Source organism: Scatophagus argus, chromosome 3, assembly GCF_020382885.2.
Source record: "Scatophagus argus isolate fScaArg1 chromosome 3, fScaArg1.pri, whole genome shotgun sequence".
Classification (NCBI taxonomy): Eukaryota; Metazoa; Chordata; class Actinopteri; family Scatophagidae; genus Scatophagus; species Scatophagus argus.
The window spans coordinates 27321976-27343324 of record NC_058495.1 but is presented as its reverse complement, the minus strand read 5'-3'; the positions used below and the strand labels follow the sequence as shown (position 1 = coordinate 27343324).

At 46.2% G+C, this 21349-nt stretch overlaps 1 protein-coding gene across 3 annotated transcripts in view; it reads left to right on the top strand.

Annotated features, from left to right (window-relative positions):
- LOC124057097 (metabotropic glutamate receptor 7) overlaps positions 1–21349 on the top strand; it is a 155167-nt gene that overhangs the window by 36021 nt on the left and 97797 nt on the right. For all 3 annotated transcript variants that reach the window (XM_046385219.1, XM_046385220.1, XM_046385221.1), the window contains exon 2: positions 18316–18532. In XM_046385219.1, coding sequence (XP_046241175.1) covers positions 18316–18532 — 217 coding nt within the window. The remainder of the gene's footprint in view (positions 1–18315; positions 18533–21349) is intronic.

Here is a 21349-nt window from a genome sequence, read left to right as displayed (position 1 = left end):
AGTTGCACTGTGGGTAATGTAGGCACAAGGGTTTAGCTTCACTTTGTTTGGCCCAAAACAAAAGGATGAGCCGGAAGATGGACGTTCTTACAAGGACACAAAGTCCACAGATGGAGCAGGTCTGACACTGTTCACTTCCTGCGTCCTACCAACAGTCAACACGTGTTCACTTTAACCACGACCGCCATCGCTGACTAACCGTGAACACACGTCGTAAACACGATACTGGAGGTCCCCCATAACCCCGTAGACCAGGAGTTGGCAACCCACGGCTCTAGATCCGCATGTGGCTCTTCAGCGCCTCCCTAGTGGCTCCCTCGAGCTTTTTCAAAAATGTATAGAAATGGGGGGGTATATATTTTGTTTTAATATGGTTTCTGTAGGAGGACAAACATGACACAAACATTCTTAATGTTTTCCAATGCTGTAAAAATGTTTATAATAAATATTAAACAACATTTCAACATTTCTGTCAACGAAGACCTGCGACACACGTTTCAGCGCGGCGCGGTGCCACGCAGGTGGCTGTTGTAAACAAACCGGCGGGTGTGTCATGGGCCATGGATGGGCCATGGATCCCAAAGGGGAAAAGGGAAAGATAGCTGATGAGAACAGAGGATTCAAGGAAGAATGGACCGAATCATTTGCTTTCATTGCCGATGCGGAAGGATTGCCTGCATGTTTGCTTTGTAATGAGAAGTTGTCAAATAACAAAAAGAGTGATTTGGAAAGACATTTCCAGGGAAGACATGCTGAATTTGCAGCAGACCACCCAGTTGGGAGTGAGAGGAAAAGTGCGATTGCTTTACTTCTGGAGAAATTAGAGGAGCGCAAAGATAGATTTAAGAGGTGGATTGCATCTCCAAACTCCACTTCTGCTGCTAGTTTTGTTGCAACCTGGGAGATAATAACGCGTGGAAAACCGTTCACAGACGGTGAGTACATGGAGGATTCATTCATCAAATTGGTCATTTGGGTAAGCTAATATAGCTAATATACACTTACAGCCTGTGTTCCCTTCATATAAGGCTTAGATAAGGCTTTTATGTTTTTGTGGCTCCAGACAGATTTGTTTTTTGTTTTTTTGGTCCAATATGGCTCTTTGAACATTTTGGGTCGCCGACCCCTGCCGTAGATGTCAGGTCCCTTCGGTGCACCCTGTCAATGGGGACACACGATCATTTTGAAAGGACTTGTTGATGCGCAGTCAAGGATAATTTAGTCTTTACGTAAGGGAACAGGAAGTGTCTGACTTGAAACCAGTTTGTCTTGGTCCTGATTATCGCTTAAACATGTCAGTTGATTGATTAATCAATAAGAGAAAACCTCTGCCTCTCTCTCTTCTTCCTCTTGATTGTGAGCTGAACATTTTCAGGTTTTGGACTGCTGGTCAGTGAAAACCATGAAGACATTTGACGACTTCATTTTGATCTTGAGGAAACTAGTGTGCATTTTTTCTCTTACAGACCAAATGATTCATTCATTCATTGATTGAGAAAATAGTTGTCAGATTACTCAGTAGTAAAAAACATTTTTTAGCCCCGGTTGTGATTCCATTGTCACAGCTGAGACTAAGATGCAAACGCAGCGTGAAGTGAAAAAGAGAAAACAAACATCTGTGAACAGCTCCACGTCCTCAGGCCTGCCAGGACCGCGTGGCAGCAGCTATTAAAGGAGCAACCGTGTCCCATAAAGACCAGAGAGGCCTGAACGCAGCCCTGAAGGCAACACCCGGTCGCAGCAGGACAGACCATCCTGCAAGAGCACATTGGTGGGAATCTTCCCCGAGCTGACTAAGTGAGGATGAGGAGACAGAGACGGCGAGGCAGGGCAGGAAAACAGCATTGAGCCCAAGGCAACATGCTGCAGCAAAGAGCGTCTCTAATGTACACGACTCTCTGACTGGAAACTCCCACGGGGAAATGTGAGAGGGACTCGGCTCGGAGCAGCACATCCGAGGGGCATTATCCCTCACATGGTCTCCTCGGCTGCATCTGTCCATCACCTCCTCCTCCCTCTCTCATTTTTATTTTCTAACAGTCTCATGCTGAGGCTCATTAATTCTTTCCAGGTCTCTGAGCAGCACAGGAGCAGTTAAGCTGCACCTTTATAATACATTTACATACAGGTTTGTTCTGCTCTCTGCAATTAAATGCTCTCTGCAGATTTCATTTGTTTGCTCTGTCTGTCTGTCTGTCTGTCTGTCTTTCTATCTGTCTGTTAGTCAGTCAGTCAGTCTGTCTGTCTGTCTGTCTTTCTTTCTATCTGTCTGTCAGTCATTCTGTCTGTCTGTCAGTCTGTGTCTGTCTGTCTGTCTCTCTATCTGTCTGTCTGTCTCTCTATCTGTCTCTCTGTCTGTCTCTCTGTCTGTCTCTCTGTCCTCTTTTCCGTCTCTCTCTCTTTGAAGGCGTCTGTATTCTGATGAGCTCCTTCACTAGCAGCCCACCAGGATTTCCATTTCCAGCCTGATATAAAATTTATTGCTTGTTGGCTGCTGAGATCAAATGCATGTTGCATGCTTGGCCTGATCTTTGTTGGGCACACAGTGATTCACACACACACACCACACACTTCACACACTGCTGTGCATTACAGCACACACTCCTATAAACACACACACTAACACCTTCCACAAACACACATGTATCATACAAACACGTGATAAAAACAGAGCTGGAATCAAAAGCTATTTTATGCCTCTGTGTGTGTGTGTGTGTGTGTGTGTGTGTGTGTGTGCATCATGATCGTGTATGTGTGAGTCTCTGTGTGTGTGTGTGTGTGTGTGTGTGTGTGTGTGTGTGTGTGTGTGTGCATCATGATCGTGTATGTGTGAGTCTCTGTGTGTGTGTGTGTGTGTGTGTGCATCATGATTGTGTATGTGTGAGTCTCTGTGTGTGTGTGTGTGTGTGTGTGTGTGTGTTCCTGTCGCTGTGGGAAGAAGAGGCAGATGTACTAAGTAGGACGTTCCTGTGTTTGTTCCTGCTGCAGCATCTCGAGACTAAATAATGTCAAAGCATCAATGGAACAATCAAAGGTTCCCTGACAGCAGCGTGGAACAGATGAAGGTTTCACACTGGGACCAGAACTGGGCTGGAGGCTCACAGGAAACAGAAACGACGGGAAAGCTCGTCAGCCATCTCTTTTTCCTGAGAAATGGAAACCCTTTAATAAAGCCGTTGCTTCTGTGGAGTTTGAACACTGGACTGCACTGGAGTCGTATGTGCATGAGCATGTATTCTGTCCGTCTTCAGGTTTGTGTAAGCGTACCGCCTTCCCTCCCTCTCGATGGCAGCCTTTTGTTCACACAACAAGCCACGAGGTTGTAAAGTGAATGTGGAGGAGAGAGATTAATATACTGTAGCGCTGAGCAGTCTTAAACTTTTGCAGCTCGGGATCTAATTATGATAAGTTATTCCCACCCAGAGATCAGGGCTCATTAAAACACACAGGTAGCCTTGTCAAGTCAAGGCCCATCACAGTAGCCCGTTTTGGGCCCCGACCCAGTGCTTAATAATTACGGCCAGAGAGCAAGGTAATTTTACAGCTTACTTGTTAGTACAGTCACCTGCTCTCGCCTTCAGCACCACTTTACAAGCCCTTCATCAGGTGTGGAGAGTGATTCATGCTGAGCTTCCAAAATCTTTTCATGAAAGAAACTCAGCTGCAGGAACCCGGATGACAATCACGCGCAGTTCGAGTTCATCTGTTCACGGTCGGCAAGATTTTTAATGTACACACACATGTGCGTTGTCAGCCTGGACCACAAAGCGAGGCTGACGACGGCTCCGGCTCCTCTTAATGAAGCTCTGCCAGACGTTCTCCAGTTAGTTCAGACGTACTGAGAAACTCGTCGCCGTGCAGGACAGACGAACCCAAACGGTGAATGTTTTCCCCAGAGAGCATTTGACTTTACTGAGGCAATGTTACACGAGTATTTCTACTGCATGATACTTTTGCTGCTGCTTCACTGCATTGCAGTGGGGGGATATTGTACGTTTTACTCTTATTTGCTCCCCCTTGACCAAATAGATCAGTAAAACGCTACACTTTAGTACATCGGTAAAGATGATCCATCAGATCTCATCTAGATGTACATACATTCCACTTGTTATGTATATTGTACATATTCACTGTTTCTTCTGCAGAAATATTTGCACAGGTGACACAACAGAACATATTATCATCTACTCTTATAATATTACTTGAACTATACAATTTTTATTCCATTTGTATTTATGTTATTCCACCTTATTGGTTGTTTTTAAACTTTAAATTTTAATTTTGGCTTGCTGATCCTCCATATAGATAGATAGATACTTTATTGATCCCAAGGGAAATTCAGTTCAATATGAGCACAGAATCATGCAGGAATCACCCTTCAAACACAAACATCACTGACGGCGACTCTCGTACGTGGAGAGCGCAGGTGGTGCTAATACACACTCTCATTATCAGCTCCACTACAAGTGTCCTTGTTAGCGCCGTCCAGGCCCTGTGTGTGTCCTGCTCTGCTGCTGGCATGGTTTATGAGCACAGTGAGTCAGGTACAGATGGTGGTCTCACCCCGGGTCACCCTCTGTTCCCATTGCTCGCCGCAGGGACTCGGAGGTAAAGATAATATAGAAGGCAGCAGAACTAGCGCTGACAGCAGAGTCCACACGGGAGTCTGCAGCGTGCAGGTAGCTGTGTGTGTGTGTGTGTGTGTGTGTGTGTGTGTGTGTGTGCATGTGCGTGTGTGTACATGTGTGAGGCAGGTGGGAGTGTAATTCCTGCATCCAGAAAGAACCATTTAAATTGCCATAACAGACCTATAGGGGGTTAATTGATTGAGGTTTGTTGATTAATGAGTCTGTGATTAGTTGGCCGGAGACTCCGTTTCCATCTGAAACGTACTGAGCGGTTTAAAACACACTCAGGACTCCTTCACGTGTTCGCAGCAGGTTCCTCAGCTGCCTGGTGATGGAGGAGGAAGCTGTGAACGGCTGACACAACGAAGGCTAACAAGCCTCAGCCTTAAAGCTAACGTGAAGTTGTGTTGGCTTATGAGCCAATTAGCACCACTTCTTCCTGTTCTCCGGTTTGTCCGACGTTCCTGCACGGGCAGTTCTCTGTCAACCCATGAGAGTGTAAATTTGTGTAAGTTTTTTCCTGGTTTCCCATCAGACTCATAATAACAGTAACAGTAATGTCCGTGGGTAAATAATGACTGTAACGGAGAAAACAAACCAGAGTGTGATTTAACCAGACTGGAGAGCTGCTGCTGGTGTGAAAACACTCTGTGTGTTAGTGTTTGAGCCAATTACAGTGAGCAATTAAAGAGAAGCTGACAGTCCACAGTCCACTTTGAGCTAAAAGCTAACTATCAGTCAAGCTAACATGCTCACAATGACAATTGGGACATGTTGAATTAGTGTGTTTTTCATGTTCATCATTGTAGTTTAGCATGCTAACGTTAGCAGTAAACACAGAGTGCAGCTGAGGCTGATGGGAAGGTCGTCAGTCCTGCAGGTATTTGCTCATAAGTCATATTCATAAAGGATATTTGAGTCACCCTCGACGCCACCACAATGCTAACATACCTGAAAACGTTTGTGGCTTCAGTTGGAGTCACCCCAAAGCTTTCACTAAACAGAGACTAACCAATCACAGCTTAGCTAATCCGAGTTATTCCATGTGCACGGATGTTCATCAATTCTTAGCTGATTTTGAAATAAACCGCTCTGATCATAAAACGTTCAACTTTAGAAATTCTGTACTTCAGAGTGGACATTACACCTGACAGACCGGACAAGGACTTTCGTGTGCTTTTACAGGCTTTTCAAAGTGCATCAATAAATACCAACAAATGAGTCCTGAGTGTTCTGAACGTGATCAAACATGTGGCTCTGCCACGGATCTCCTCCACTCCTGGGCTTGGTGATGGATGCCTCCACCTACTCCACCATCCGTTTATAAATAGATCACTTGGAGTGGAGTGGAGTAGTTCCCCGACGCCTGAGCTTCCGCCTGGGACATTCCTCATTTAACAGAGAGGAATCAGCGTATTAGTGCCATTTAAGAGTCAATCCAAAAACCCATCCTGCCAAGCCTTGTCCTCATTGAACAGGAGCTGTGCCAGTGCAGCCAGCCAAGGCAGACGGAGACAGCGATGGAGGGAGGTGAGATCCAAAGACGGAGATCAGAGAGCTTCACTTGTTCTCCGCTCACACACACCTCCACAGTGCTGCTCTTTCAGCATTTCCTCCGTCAGCGTGCTGCTCTTCCCGTCATCGTTGTGGAATTCCATTAGTGGAGACAAAGCGACAGGAAGTTTGCTGATTTAACGTCGGGCTGCAGGTTCGTCCTTGCAGCCTGATGGGCTCACAGAGAAGAGAAAAGTCATTAGTCCTGGCGGCTGACTCGTTCATTTATCAGCCAGAGTTTGGATGTGTGGTAATGTGATGAGTTGTCATTACATTTTCTCTGTGATTACAGCCAAGCTATTCATAATTCATGTTTATGTTTGAGAACAACTCGGCGAAAGTTTTGGAATGAGTTTCAGTCGGGAGCAAACAAGGGACACGTTTTAGATTTGACAGGTTATCATGTGCTTTTGTTCATTAGTCACTCTGGAAACCAATATCATATTCACTGCATGTATTATTCTGCCTCCAAGTCACTGATTGATCTGCAGATCTAACTGATCACTCACAGCCAGTAGTCTTCAGATGTCTCCGTTTGTCCAATTAACAGTCCAAGACTCAAAAATAATGGCTTTATTTGCAAATAAGAAAAAACAGCAACTCATTTGATTGGTAGAAAAACTGACTGAAGCCTTTTGTGTTTCCAGGTTTTCTTTATCATTTTGAAGTTTTGAAAACCTGCACCATGAAACACAAAAAAGAAGCTCAGAACGTTTGTAGTGAATAATAAAGTCCATCAGGAGGGATGTGTCCTGGGATTGGGTTGGGCCGGTGAGGTACAGTATGTGGATATTCAGCCTTTGAGTTGAGTATCGGACGTTTTGTTGAACTACAGTGCAGAGTCAGCGTATTTCTGTTTGAACTGTTGATCGATCAGTTTTCTGACGGTCATCTGTGTGATTCATCGACTCTAATGCGATTAAAATAATGTAGTAATCAGTAATGACAAAATGTCTGTTTCGTTATTATATCATAAGTGTTGTGATGAGCGTCGTTTTTCACATTTATTTCAGTACCTTTGACACAAAACGTTATTTCTGTGCTGCTCAGAGCTGCAGATGGATGTCATGGTGGTTGATTATAGTTTACGTAAGAACACTTTATATTTTGTTACTGGAAGAAAATATGATTGGATTTTGATCAAAGTACAAACACATCGTCTGCACGTGTATGCATTATGTATGTCTTCATGAAGCACTTTGGCACAAAAGCTGTTTTTACAGTGCAAATGTGAATGAAATACTGAGCCATGCAGGCCTCTCAGGACAACAGGATGAAAACGTCCTCTCACGAGGCCTGTAGTCTGTCTTTGTGTGCGTCCATGTGACCATCTGCTGCCTGACTGCTGCAGTCTGTGATATCGTTAACACCACCTGAAGACTGTGTCCATTTGGTCTTTGTTGGACATCTGGTCAGTTCTTCTTCACAGCTAATCCAGCGTCTGTAGGTATGAAATTCTGTTCAGCACCGAAGCTTTCTGGGCTTCACTTTGGGTGAGACATCAAAATGAGGTCGTGTCTCAGAGCTTCGTGTTCCAACAAGGCACTCATGTAAAGCGAGCTCGTTAGGCGAAAACCCGTCTTCGTGACGGGGTCTTCATTAGCCAAACGTCAGGACGAGTTTCTGCCTGTGTGTGTTTGTGCCCGTCTCTGTCTATGTGCTAATCTGTCCCAGTGCTCGTCTGTCTCGCGGTTATATTTGTCTGCTGCTCGGGGCCTCTGGTGCCGCCTCCCCACAGACGCTCAGTGGATGATTGGCCATTTAATATTTAATCTGTCTGACTCAAAGTTTGGCAGAGCTGCCGCTGCAGTGCGGGCCCTCTGCCACGGCCTTCACTGTGAACGAGAACATAAAGAAGGACGATGCCACAAAGGGGGGACTGCTTTCTTTCTGCACCTCAGTGCAGTCAGCCATCAGAGCAGGACATTCGCTCCTCATTGAGAGCAATGGAATAACAGCAAGATGAACTTTATTGTCCACTTGTGGTGGGACGAGAGTCTCATGCAGTACAAGAACAGGAAAGAGATTCGCGCTGTGGGTTAAATAAGATGGACGTACCTTATACCTTCTAATCAGGTATACCTTCAGCTCCAGGTGTTTCACTGTGATTTTCTCAGAAAGTGAAAACTGATCTGTGAACGTGAGCTCTTTATTCTGCATCACCTCACATTTTATTCTCTTTCAGATTTTTTTAGCACCTAAAATGACAGGAGAAAAGCAAAAAATGCTTTGTAAGATCAGGCGAAATGACATCGACGTGTTATTCATACGCCATCAAAGCGTGAATTTGGACAGAAGCTAACGGTTGCTTTTAGTCTGCATGTCGTCAGCCATTTGTTCTGAGCTCCATCTAACTTGCAGCATATTTCACCTTGTTCACTGATGCTAACCTAAACTGATATTCCACATTGTTGTGATTCTGTAGCAGCACTTTTTTGTATTGTATTTGTATGGTAAATCTGGTATTTCAGTGTCCACAGTTCTGAAGTTTGCCTGAGTTGATGTCAGTTTTCTCAACACATTTGCACTGAAAAAGCACTGGAGGCGTTAAGTTTTAGATGTAAGAAATCATAAACTGAATATTCTGACAGCTTAAGAAAAAGTTGGGCACCAGCCAGTCTGAAAACAGTTGAAAGCCAGAATAACACAAGAGCTGGAGCATCAAAAGGGTGAGTCACTGCGTCTTCAGCCTCTATTACCAACAGCAAGAAAAAGCTTTTCTGTCTTTGATTTCCTTTGATTCACAGTCTGTGATTTCACACAGTTTGTTTACCGGGCGACTACATTCAAGACGAGAATCGCAGGTCAAAAACAAAAGCAGCAGTGTTTTTCTGGAACATCTCTGGAGACAAAAGGCTCGTCCTCCACGTCCCCCTCCGTTGTCCCCCTGTTTTATCTGCTCATTACACCTCCTGTTTGCCTTGACTGAAGCCTCGAGGGAACCTGACAGGAGGAGTGGATGAAATTATGTAAGCCGGGGTAAAAGCTTCCTTTGCCGAGAGTCGGGCCAGGTTTGCACTGCGTTACTGTCACACTTCTTAAAAGTGGAAAATGGCTGTCACGCAGGAGTTGGGTTGATTGAGCTCAAAGGACTCTCACTTGCACAGCTGGTGTAACACACAGCTACCCCCACGGACAAGGCAGTGTGGCCTTTTTTCAAACATCACAAACTTTACTTAACCGATTTCCACCAGCGTCGGCGCAGTATATTTCATTAGACCTTTAAAACTGTTCACTAAACCTTGGAAGTGCCTCCATGTTTGTGCGACCGCTGCAGTAATGATGTTTTCATTAGGCCCTCATAAACTTGATAAAGCTCTCGGAGAGCCACAGGAGAGTACATGTTTTTTTAGCAGACGTCTATAAATCCTGGTTTATGTAGCTGTGGAGTAAAGCGCAGTGATGGTTCACTCTGATGGGCACAAATACAGCACATATGGTGGGGATAACACTCTCATAATCAGTTTAACTTACCTGCTGTCATAGAGGAGTGTGTGTGTAATTATATTCTCAGAGTCTGTGTGTGAGAATGTGTGAAGGCTCAGAGTATGTCACACTGTGTGCATGCTTAGTGCTTGTGTGTGTGTGTGTGTGTGTGTGTGTGTGTGTTCGGACTTGGTTTCAGTGCTGCTTATCCATGTGGACAGTTTTGGTGAGAGTTGCTGTGTTTTAGAGATATCAGCAATGAGAGGTCACTCAGCTTGTGGCACTGGGTCTGCATTTCTGCTGTGTTTTTATTATGGTGTGAACTGTCCCTTTAAGGTTAGATGTTAGGCACGCAGTAGTTATGAATCGGCTTCAGGTCTCCAGGACATGAATGTAAGTGGATGTAACGTCTTCTGAGGTGGCCACCGGTGCAGAAGAATGACTCATAATCAGCCTGATGTATTAAATGTATTCGGTTACACTAATGAGGTAATTACTTTGGAAAACAAATGCCTTAATTAGCAAATGTTTCTTTGTTGGCACAGAAGGTGTGTACCTCGTGGGTGGTGTTAATATCCCCGTTCAGTCCGTGATGTATGGACTGGTCTGGTCTGGTCTGGTCTGGTCTGGTCTGTAGAGGACGGCACTCACCAAACCGTCGCTCTGTATTACGCCACTTTTATCTCGCTTCTCAAATGCAAATTTCCTCAGTAAACTGTAGGAAGATTGTGGGAAATTCTCTCTGTTCTTGAATTGAAATGAATTGTGTGCAACTACAAAGCGATCAGAATAACCAGAGTGTCGAGACTTCAGAAGCAGACACAATCACTGAACGTTTCATCCAGTCATTTCCCATTTAGACTTTTTATCTGCCATTTACAATACCAGCAATTTTACACTGTCCACGTCTCAGCGCTGTGACAAGCGCAGTGCCATCCTGAACAAAGCGCCTCAGATTTCCAGGCCATCTCCGCTGTGCCTGTGAACCGGCGATGGCGTGGGAGTGTAATCTGTCTCTGCTGCAGCATCCGTCGCAGGCCGGGACCAAACTTAATCTGGCCCGCGATAGCTGGCGAGCTCGCTGCGTCGAGGACGGACCGGCATCACTACGGCAAATCACCGAGGGGAGAGTCATTGTCGGAGCTTTTGTGTGAAGCAACTATCTCTTTGAAACACGCCTGGCGCTGGGCTGAACGACATTTAAAGAGCCCACAGAGAGCTGGATGCTGTGCAGACGAGTGTGTGCGTGTGTGTTTATGCGAGGAAGCGATGCTGAGAGCCTTAAGCATCTCCACTCAACAGTCGAGTGTTTCATCGCTGCTTTTAGCAGAACGCTGCTTCTCCTGGCACATTGCTGCCGATGAACGCAGTGCATTGAGAGCATGAAACCGCAGGGTCAACACGAATGTGCGCACCTCAAAAACCAAATGAACGAACCAGCTGCCATTTTGTTTGTAATTGCTTAATGGGTTCTGGGCAGAGCACAGAGTGTTTGGCAGGAAGAGGGGGATCGGGGAGAGGCAGAGGACAAGAGGACAAGAGAGACGCTGACAGACTGAGAGACAAAGAGGTGAAGAAACGGAGCTTCTGAATGATGGACGGAGCTGCTCCGTCGGGCGGCTTTAGCGACCAGTTTGTGTTTTTGTCATTTGCTTTCTTCTCCGTCATGAAGAATCACGTTTAGCTGTTCAGCTGAATAAGATTCAAAAGTTAAGTCTTGAGTTAAGAGTTGAAAAGTGACCTCAAATTTCCCTCAATTCTCATTCGTATTTATTTCATTCAGCTCTTTATCTCTTCCTTCAAAGTCCGTCTGTGTCCTGTTTCCTCCCAGGCATCAATAAAACAGAATCCTCTCATATTAAAAACATAAAATTCGGAGGACACTGAGTCAGAGAACAGACATAAACAGTCAGCAAACTGCTGAGGTACTGACTCCAGAAGTTCCTAAAAAAGATCCCATCGGAAGTGCAGCTGAATTCAGAGAAACGTACGGATTGTGTATGCAAACACATCAGATCATGAGGAACAGCCCTCATTAATGCTCCTCTGAGTCTGAGTCAGTCCTCAGCTCTCAGGCGTCCATCGTCTCGGTCCTGTTCGCCTCCGTCTCAGCTATGACCTCCACAGATTCTACGGCTAATCATTCAACCCGTCAGACGAGGCGCGATTGGCGAGAGGCGCGACCGACCCGCTTCAGCCGGCGAAACACTCGCAGCGTATCCTGTCCTACAGTATTACCACAGACACGGCGGGCTCCTGGACAGCCCCGTGACATCGGGGCGAGACACGAGATGTCTTTTGTGATCATTTTGACTCGTGTCTCTGTGGTTATTTCACATCTTTCTGTGACACATAGCAGGTGAGGCCCCCTGACCCTTCGGGGCCCCAGACTCTTCAGGCCCCTGTGTCTGTGCCTGTTCAGTGATCCCTCCATGTCATCATCAGTGAGCCGTGAGGAGAATAAATTGACGGAGAGGAGGGTGGTCACAGTGGAGGTGAAGAAACAGGGTGGAGGCTGTCGGTTTACTTTGTCAGTAAACGTCGAGCAGCTCCAAGATAAAAGTGTGAATCTCTGAAGTGCGATTTAAATTACCTTGAAGCTAAATGATGTTGGAGACGCTTCCTCCCAGCTTCCCAAATGGGCTAAATGAAAATGTTCATTGTAACTGGAAGTGTGCCATTCAATTAAATGAGGTCATTCAAATTTTAATTGGCAGCTCGGTCATTACTTAAAAGTTTGAGTGTGTTTTGGACCCTTCGCCTCGTCTCTCCTCTTCAGTGTTCCTCCTGTCATGACCTGCTCGCCTCTCTGTCAGATTTCTCTCTCCTCTTCCTCACCTGGCGCACACTTCCCTCCTCCTCCTCCTCCTCCTCCTCCTCCTCCTCTCCTCTGTTGCAGGCGACAGCGAGGTGAGAATTGAGTGTGATGTAGGACAAATGAATTAACAGCATCAGATTAAATAGGATTACTCCACTCGGTGACAGAGAGGGGCTGGGTGCTCCTAATGAATTATGTAAGCACAAAGAGTCCTGACCAGATTTAATGGCAAGACACTGAGCTGCTGCTGCTGTGTGCGTGTGTGTGTGTGTGTGTGTGTGTGTGTGTGTGTGTAGGTGTGTGTGCGGTATGAAATATTAGAGGACAGAAATTGGACATTACACTTTGTGGAGGAGTAAGGCGGTAGATGGGGTGTCAGTGTGAGCACCCACCTGAGTCGGCATTCAGCGGGTGTAATGAGGTGTTATCGGTCTTTATGTGAGGACGTGAAGACCACATACTTCATCACACACTGACATGAGGGGCTCACACACACACACACACACACACACACACACTGAGGAGAGCTGAGTTAAAGCAGGGCTGAAGACATCGTCACAATAAAATGTGATATTTATTTTATAATGACCTTTGATAAACATCAGGAGAAGGAGGCTGGACTTCAGTGACTTTGAATCAAAATGATTTCAGTCAGTATCAGACCCCCCCAACTAAACGTCAGTATCAGACCCCCCCCCCCCCCCCAACTAAACGTCAGTATCAGACCCCCCCCCAACTAAACGTCAGTATCAGACCCCCCACCCCCCGGACCAAAGGTCTCAGTCCACACAGCAAATCAGGACCCGCGGACGTGAGCCGGTGGACGAGTTTGACCAGAGCTCGCGGATTCTGCAGGGTTTACCTGCTAACCCGAAGCTCCAGATGTGTTTTGTGGTCTGAGAAACATCACATCAGCATGAAGTGAGGAGAAACACAGCAACAACTGGACAGGCAGGGCACACATCTAAAATCTGGCCGAAAAACTGCCATGTCAGCACACACGCTCCATCACGTGCTGACAAACAGAAAACCACAGCTGCACCTCGCTGCCCTTAAATCAGACACAAACGGCACCCGGCGCTGCACCGTCGCCCCCGTCTCCCCGCCGATGACGAGCGAGACGGCAAACAGCAGGAAGCTGGGCTGGGAGGGGGGAAGAAGGACGAACGCAGAGGAAGACGTGGGGAGGGAGGATCAAAGCATAAAGAAAACGAGTCGGCCAGCAGACGAGCTTTTGTCACACTCTTCTGTTTCTTCTCGTGTGAATCGCAGTCTAACTGAATGCTGATGTACTGCTTTACAAAGACAGATAATAACAAAGTGTGCACACACACACACACACACAGAGAGAGAGAGAGAGAGAGAGAGAGAGAGAGAGAGAGAGAGTTGTGTTTCCATCACAATCCTAATCTTAACCTCATCCTAACCTCAAAGCAACTCTTCACCCAAATATTTAATGATCTACAGTGTGGGGACTTGCATTTCGTCCTCACAGTGTGACTGTGGAAACACATTTTTGTCCCCACAACTACAGAAACACACACACACACACACACACACACACACACACACAGTGTGACTCAGTCCACGGAGGACCATGCAGTAGCTTTCTGCTTCATTTAGCCGTCTGTCTGCAGGCTGGCAAAATAACAGCATGATGATGAATGCGTGCACCTACGTGTGTGTATTTGTGTTTGTGTGTTTTTGTGCCAAAATGTCAGCTCTGTGTGTGTGTGTGTGTGTGTGTGTGCGTGTGCTTCCTGAGTGAAAGAGAGGAGGAGGGTATCACAGAAAATGAGAGGTTGTAATGAAATCAGTGATTGCTGCACCGCGAGCTGCCTGGGTCACCGTAATTAAGTGTGATTAGGAGTCGATGTTTGTGCCTTTCTCTCTCACACACACACACACACACACACACACACACTCCGAGGGCTGCTGTGTGAGCTGCTTTTCTGCCAATGAACACGTGTGACTCATGTCAGTGTGAGTCTTTGAGACCGACTGAAGTCCAACTCTCTGAATCACCTCAGGGGGACGCTGGGACTCAGATCTCCCAGCACACAAACGCTGACGCAGCACTGACGTTCTGGAGACAACAGGAAGTCACTAAAGGCAGTTTGTCCCGCTGATTGGGTTCACTCGTCAACCCGGTCGGAAGTTGGAGTCGTGACACGCGGATCGTGATGCTAACAGGAGTTGTTGTCAGATAATTCAATTTAGCTGCAGACAAACTGAATGTGTGATGATATCATCCTGTTTCTATCCCCAAAGCATTATGGGAACCGTAGTTCCACAAGTTACAGTGTGATTATGTCCGAAACAGAAGAAAACAGTAATAGTAATTGGAGTGTCACGTATTTATTGAAAAAACTGCATCTGTGTACACATGATGTGATATATATATACATGTAAACACATGCAGATATGGCCCCCAACACGCACACACGCACACACGCACACACACACACACACACACACACACACACACACACACACACACACACACACGCGCGCCTGCTAACTGCTGAGTGACGTCCAGTCAGTGCAGCAGCACCAGCCTCGCTGCTCCACACCATATGTGCTGCGTCGGCCCTGTCAGCTCGATTTGGATCACAGATCACACTGAGCACTGAACCAGATGTGGCCCTCTGGACAGAGATCTGTCACGGACACACAAGACACACACAAACAGGCTGCACGCTCTTCATAGTCCTTATGTCATTGATACATGCATGGCATAAGTCTCGTTTTGATTTGTTCATTTGATATTGAATATTTGTTGTTACGCGTCCTGATACAGTAAAGTAACTCACAAAGCAGAAGTGAAAATGATTTGGTTTTCTGTTTTTGGACAGTTCAGACGGTCTCAGATTGTCCACAGAGAGACAGATACTGTAAGCTGTTGGATTCCCTCAGGCTGAACCTTTCATCCGAGTCAACGTGTTGATTTTTCCGGTCCTTCGCTTTGTGACCGAATGCGTGCAGAGCCGATGACGAGCCACACCTGAACCCTGGGCTCCGGCTTCAGGGCCGCAGGAGGCCCGCAGGACAGCCGCAGTACGGACTGTGGCAGATCACCGTCCCAGACAAACACACTCGTTTAACAGACATCAGCGTTCAGCGGGTCAGTAACTTCACGCAGATAGAAATGTCAATAACGGCGTTGGCGCTTCGCTGTGGGCGCCACACAGACTGCTCCGTCTCGCCTCCTTATTCCTCTCAGCTACGCAGAAGCTTCTGGGTCTCTCTGTCTCCTTGTCATTCCTGCTCATACTCTCTTCCTGTTTCCTTGTCCTGCTGTCCATCCCTCGGTCGTCTTTATCTACCGCTCCGTCCCTCCTCTCTCGTTCTCCTGCCGTCTGTCTGGGATCAATGCAGCTTAGCCGCCGCCCCCTTCGAGCTCGGGGTCGCGTTGGCCTCTCTCAGCCTCCCCTCCCCCTCCCGCCTCGGTGTCTCGGATCAATGCGGGGTTCAGCCATTGTCACAGTGTGGCGCAGGTTGTGTTTTATCGAGGCTGTCAAGGTGCTGACCTTTCTGTGTCCAGGGGAAGAAAGAGGGATGCCAGCAGCGGTGACGGAGGGAGAGGGGGATGACCGAGCTGCTTATGAGTCTAATCTATCATAGGGGCACAAGGTGGAGGGTTTGGTCTGCTGCCAAACACACAGCTCCTCCATTTGTTCCTCGTGTCATCCACTTATGTTTGCATTGATTTGTTTGTGTAAGCGTTATAAATGAAGCTTTACGCGAAGCTTACCTCGCTGTGCTCTCAGCAGTGTCGAGCAGCTCAGGTTTCAGAGACACGTCAGCTGCTCTGTGCAGGCCTACCAGCTAACTCAGTGTTGTTTTCATGCATCTGCAGCCTAAAATGAAGAGCAATTCATCAAAGCATTTTAGGGCTTTAGAGATGAGCGGAGGACCTGGCAAACTCCCTGGAATCTAACTGTGCATATTTCTCCTCCATCTTTAAAAACACCAACAGATCACATTTCTTCTTCCCCTCTGCTGTTGGACTGTCGCTTAGTGAAACTAGCCAATAAGAGCGCAGACATGTTTGACTGACAGCAGCATGAACCAATGGAAGGCTGTAAACTGCTTCTGTCTGGATTTAAAGCCTTTCAGTGATTAATATCTTTTGTTTACAACTTATATTTATATGCTGGTTGTTTCATTAAAGGGTTACTGTAAATTCATGTTTACTCTATATTTTTATTTTGCATACAAGTTTGTTATTGGTATGCAGGACAACTTTGATTAATGGAGTTTTCTGCTTAGTTAACTGATGGACAGAAAATTAATTGGTAACTACTCTCATGAGCAAGTGAGAGTAAAGACACTGACAACACTCAGCCTCTGCAGCCTGTGAGGCACATAAATGTGTGGGTTTACATCCACTGAGTGATCTGTGGCTTGTGGGCAGACGACCTCCACCTGCTGTGGTGGGCGGGGAAATCAGATCAGTGAATCAATAAGCAAAAGTCTTCTGTAGTAATGAATTTAATATTTCAAGGTTTTGACTTTTGAGGACACATTTGAAGATGTGAAGAAGTGTGGTGCTGGCATGAGGCCCCGTAGTTTCAGAAGAAGACGACCGTCCACTTTCTGAACTGAAAGTCTTTGATTAAATTGTAATACAGAGCAGCCAACATTCCATTCATTTCCAACATTGAACAACAACACAAACCACTTAGACAATTCTGCTTCTGATCTTCTGACCAACATTTCTTGAAAAACGCTCATTGGCGGTGAACTCCACAAGCTCAGTAAAGACGTTTTTGCCCTGCATTTCACCTGTCAGGCTGCGCACAGGTTGGCCTGTATGACTCAAAGATGGACTTCACATGTGATAAATCTGTTTACTGACAGTAAAACATCCTGCTTAGAATCCAGCATTGATGCCTCTACTGAGGAAACTGATTCCGTCATAAAACAAAAGGCCTTCAAGCCTGTGGTGTATTACACACAGAAGCCTGTTATTTATATTTAAGTAGTAGTTAGGAATTCCACCAGAAGGAGTTTGGGTGATAAAACAGAGACTTGTCTTTCAGCAGATTTTGTTTCTCCTAAAATGCCTGAATTTTTTAACAGGATTAGATCGTTTTAAACCGTTTTTCGATTAGATTTTATGTCCCCCGTGAACCCAGAATGATGCTGATCACCATAGTTTAACGTCACTGACGTCCTGTTGGGACGTTGACAGCTCGGAAAAAGTCCTGCGGTAACAGAAGACAAAACTGCAAATAAGCTGCCGATTAAGACCTAAAGTCCCACTTTGTGTTTGTTCAACTCGTTTGAATGAAAAACAAAACTAAGGAGCAGCGTGTGATCCAGGATGCTACACATCCATCCAGCCTTTAGCCTCACACAGTGTGGCGACAGATCGAAGGCTAATTGGAAGAAATATCTGTTGAAGGGATTTGCACCTTTAGGGTTTCTCAGAGATTTTCCTCAGGAATGCAGTTTAATTTTTACTGTCCGTCAGTGAAGACCTTGACGGAGAACCCCTGACCTGTAATTACCACGAACGCCTTTCACTCTGCGCTGCATCAAACTCATTTTCCAGCAAACAGAAAATCTGCTCTCATCCCCAACATTTCTGCTCACATCACATCACACCAGGCAGTTTTAAGGCAGTTTATCAGCTGCCTTTTTTACAGTTAGCTGTTGTGGTCCACGTCCAGACCAACAAATGACAGGAAGTGCTCTTGTGTAGGTTTTTCCGAGGGTTCCGGCGTTCAGTCTGAATGTCCTGTGGACCTGTGGACTCAGAGTCGTACCCACTGTGACGACAGACCTGAAGACATATGACCAAATGACTTTTGGTAACTTCCACAGGTCCACGCTGATCATCGTCCTAACGCCTGGTCCTCTTTCTTCACCTTCTCCCTCCAGATCCCTCAGATCAGCTATGCATCCACCGCCCCGGAGCTAAGCGATGACCGCCGCTACGATTTCTTCTCTCGAGTGGTCCCCCCGGACAGTTTTCAGGCCCAGGCGATGGTGGACATTGTCAAGGCCATGGGCTGGAACTACGTGTCCACCGTGGCCTCAGAGGGCAGCTATGGGGAGAAGGGGGTGGACGCCTTCATGCAGCTTTCCAGAGAAGCAGGTAAGACTGGTGATCCAAAGGTGATCAGAGGTCAGTTTCTGTTTTTGTTGTTCATGTTTACACTCTGCTGTGTCTGTGTGGTCAGTTTGGTTCTTTTGTGTCGACCGAGTGATCCATTTATTGGGGCAGTCGTGGATCAGCGGTTAGGGTGTCGGACCCGTAACCGGTGGATCGCTGGTTCGATTCCCCGTCCCGGTGTCCATGGCTGAGGTACCCTTGAGCAAGGTACCTAACCCCCACTGCTCCCCGGGCGCTGCACGCGGTCGCCCACTGCCCCGGGTTTGCTGTGTGTGTGTGCACGTCACTTGGGTGGGTTAAATGCAGAGAACAAATTTCGTTGGAGTGAGTTCCCTCCAATGACAAGATATGTCACTTTAATCTTTAATCTTTAACTTTAATCAAAAGGTGTCAACCTAACGCCTTTGTTGACGGATCAAAAGACGTCCACTGAGGAGGATGGATGAAAGATGTTTTCAGATATCTTTAATGTCCACTATTGCTGTCCATCTGACGTCCTCACGGGGTTCAGAAGTTCACCATCAGTTACAGTCCGTCCTCTTGAGTCCCTGTTGTGCTACATTTACACCAACTTTACTTTACTTTGTTTAAGCCTTTTCCTGGGCAGAAAAATGAAATTCATTATTTACACAGCGTCTCAACTGTTTTTAAAATGCAGATTGTATGATCCAGCCAGGAGATGACCTCAACATCTTGAGTCATTCCTGTATTATCACAAGGCTTTTTTTTTCTTGCTTGTCACGTGTCTGATGTTGCTCATTGGCTCCTGATTGGCTCTGGTGCCGTTAGCTTGCTTGTGGTCTGACAGCAGGTTAGTGTGAGGAATTGAAACGGTGTGTGAATGTAAAAATAAAAAAGATCTGCATAAACATGAAACAGAACACATAAGAAGTGTTGAGTCACACAATCTTGAAAGGAATTGGAGCATCCAGTGGTGTTGACTGAATAATCTCAGTGACATTTCGAGCAGGCTGATGACTCTTCACAGCTCGCCAGTTAGGACGCGTCCTGACATTTATGTGCTGCAGCTTTTAGAGGATTATTAAAGGACGCAGCTGCTGTGGTGCACACGGGACGCCCAGAAATCTTTTAACCAACGTTTCCACATGTGTAAGATGCTGCTCAGCGGCCCACGGTGGTTTTTGAACAATGATTTGATGAAATGATTTGCACAGCAGTCCTTCTCAGTGGTATTCACACTCTTTATCCCCGCAACAGGTTCTGTTTGAAAGGATATTCAGGGGAAACCTTGAGCTTCCACCACCTGCTCTGTTCTTCTCTTTAAAGATAACAAAGAGATAAATCAGTTTCAAGTTTGCACGTCTCCAGCTAAGAAATACTGCATTCATTCATTCGGAAAAGTACAAAAGTATTGTCATTACATGCAGCAGTATTTGTTATGCAGGGTAATTTATATGAGTAGATTCAAATTCCTGATGCATTAATGTGTTGTAAGGTTGAAGCTGATGGAGGCGGAGCTTATGTTGATAGACACTTTATATGTTGCAGGGTAATAAGAACCTCAAAAAGCACAGTACTTGTGTATTGATGTATTGATGTACTAATGTACTAGTAACTTCCACCAGGCGCCTAAACAGTCAGATGCAGTCATTCAAGTTTCCTGCAGTTTCCCAGCAGGCTGACAATCACACACTCATGATGAAACCAGCACAACTGAATTATTAAGAGAGTCTGTGGTAATCGATCCTAAATCCTCTTATGACTGTGTATGTAATACTACTGTGCTACGCCTCCTTAGTTAACTACTCAGCTGTGTGTGTGTGTGTGTGTGTGTGAAATGTGCTCAGATCTTCACAGGCTGAGTAATCCACCCCGTATTGATAGCAGGTGGTTCCTTCTATCAGTCGACACACATCCACACATCCACACCCCCTCACACACACCCGTAATATAATTAGACAGCATTTGTTTCCAGCAGGGTGTTCAAGATAGGAGCCTACACACACACACACACACACACACACACATCCAGGGTGATTAGTCAGGTGGTGGGAGACTGATTAGCTGGGAAAGAGTTTCTTGCTTATCTAAAGTTTTCTTCTGTCACGGCTTCCCTGTGGAGCCTGATAAACTACCTGGATGGTCTGTACAGCAGAGTCTGTAGAGTCAAATCAAAGTGTCCCACGGTGCCCACATTGTGAGGACAAACAGGACTCTCATATTCAGGCTGTCACAGACTCCCCCTCGTTCATTATGAAAGACTCAGTGTGTTGTGGCAAGAAGCGTTTTATTTTGAAAGTAAACACATCGATCATGGCTGACGCTCACCACTCCCCTGACTACATAAACTCATCATTTATTTCATCTCCTGTTACTGTAGGGCTGCACAGCGCACTGAGCTGTGACAAAGTACACTTACTCGACTGCTGTACTTAAATACATCCGACGCGTATGGCCGACGCGTCTCTGCTTCCTCCCGTAGTGAAGCCAAAGTATCCTGGATCTTGTTCCAGTGATGTCATTTGGAGCCAGAGTCTGTGCAGTGCAGGTCAGGAGGTGGAGCCTCAGTATCGAGTTCCTGTCTAACTCATCTTTAGTGCAGCAGGATCGGTCGCTGACTGAATGCATCCCAACTTGTTCGACAGACCTCAGCTGACAGGTCTCAGGTCAGTTTGGGTTCATGAGAAATAAAAGCTCAACTTATCAGGAAGAAACTCTTATTTGTTCTGCAGCTTGTAGAATCCTAACAGACCCTCAGGATGGCCCCTTGTTATCTCTGAATCAGCAGGATTCTGGAGAGAAATGCTGTGAGATATTTGCTTTCCAGCCTTCAGAGGT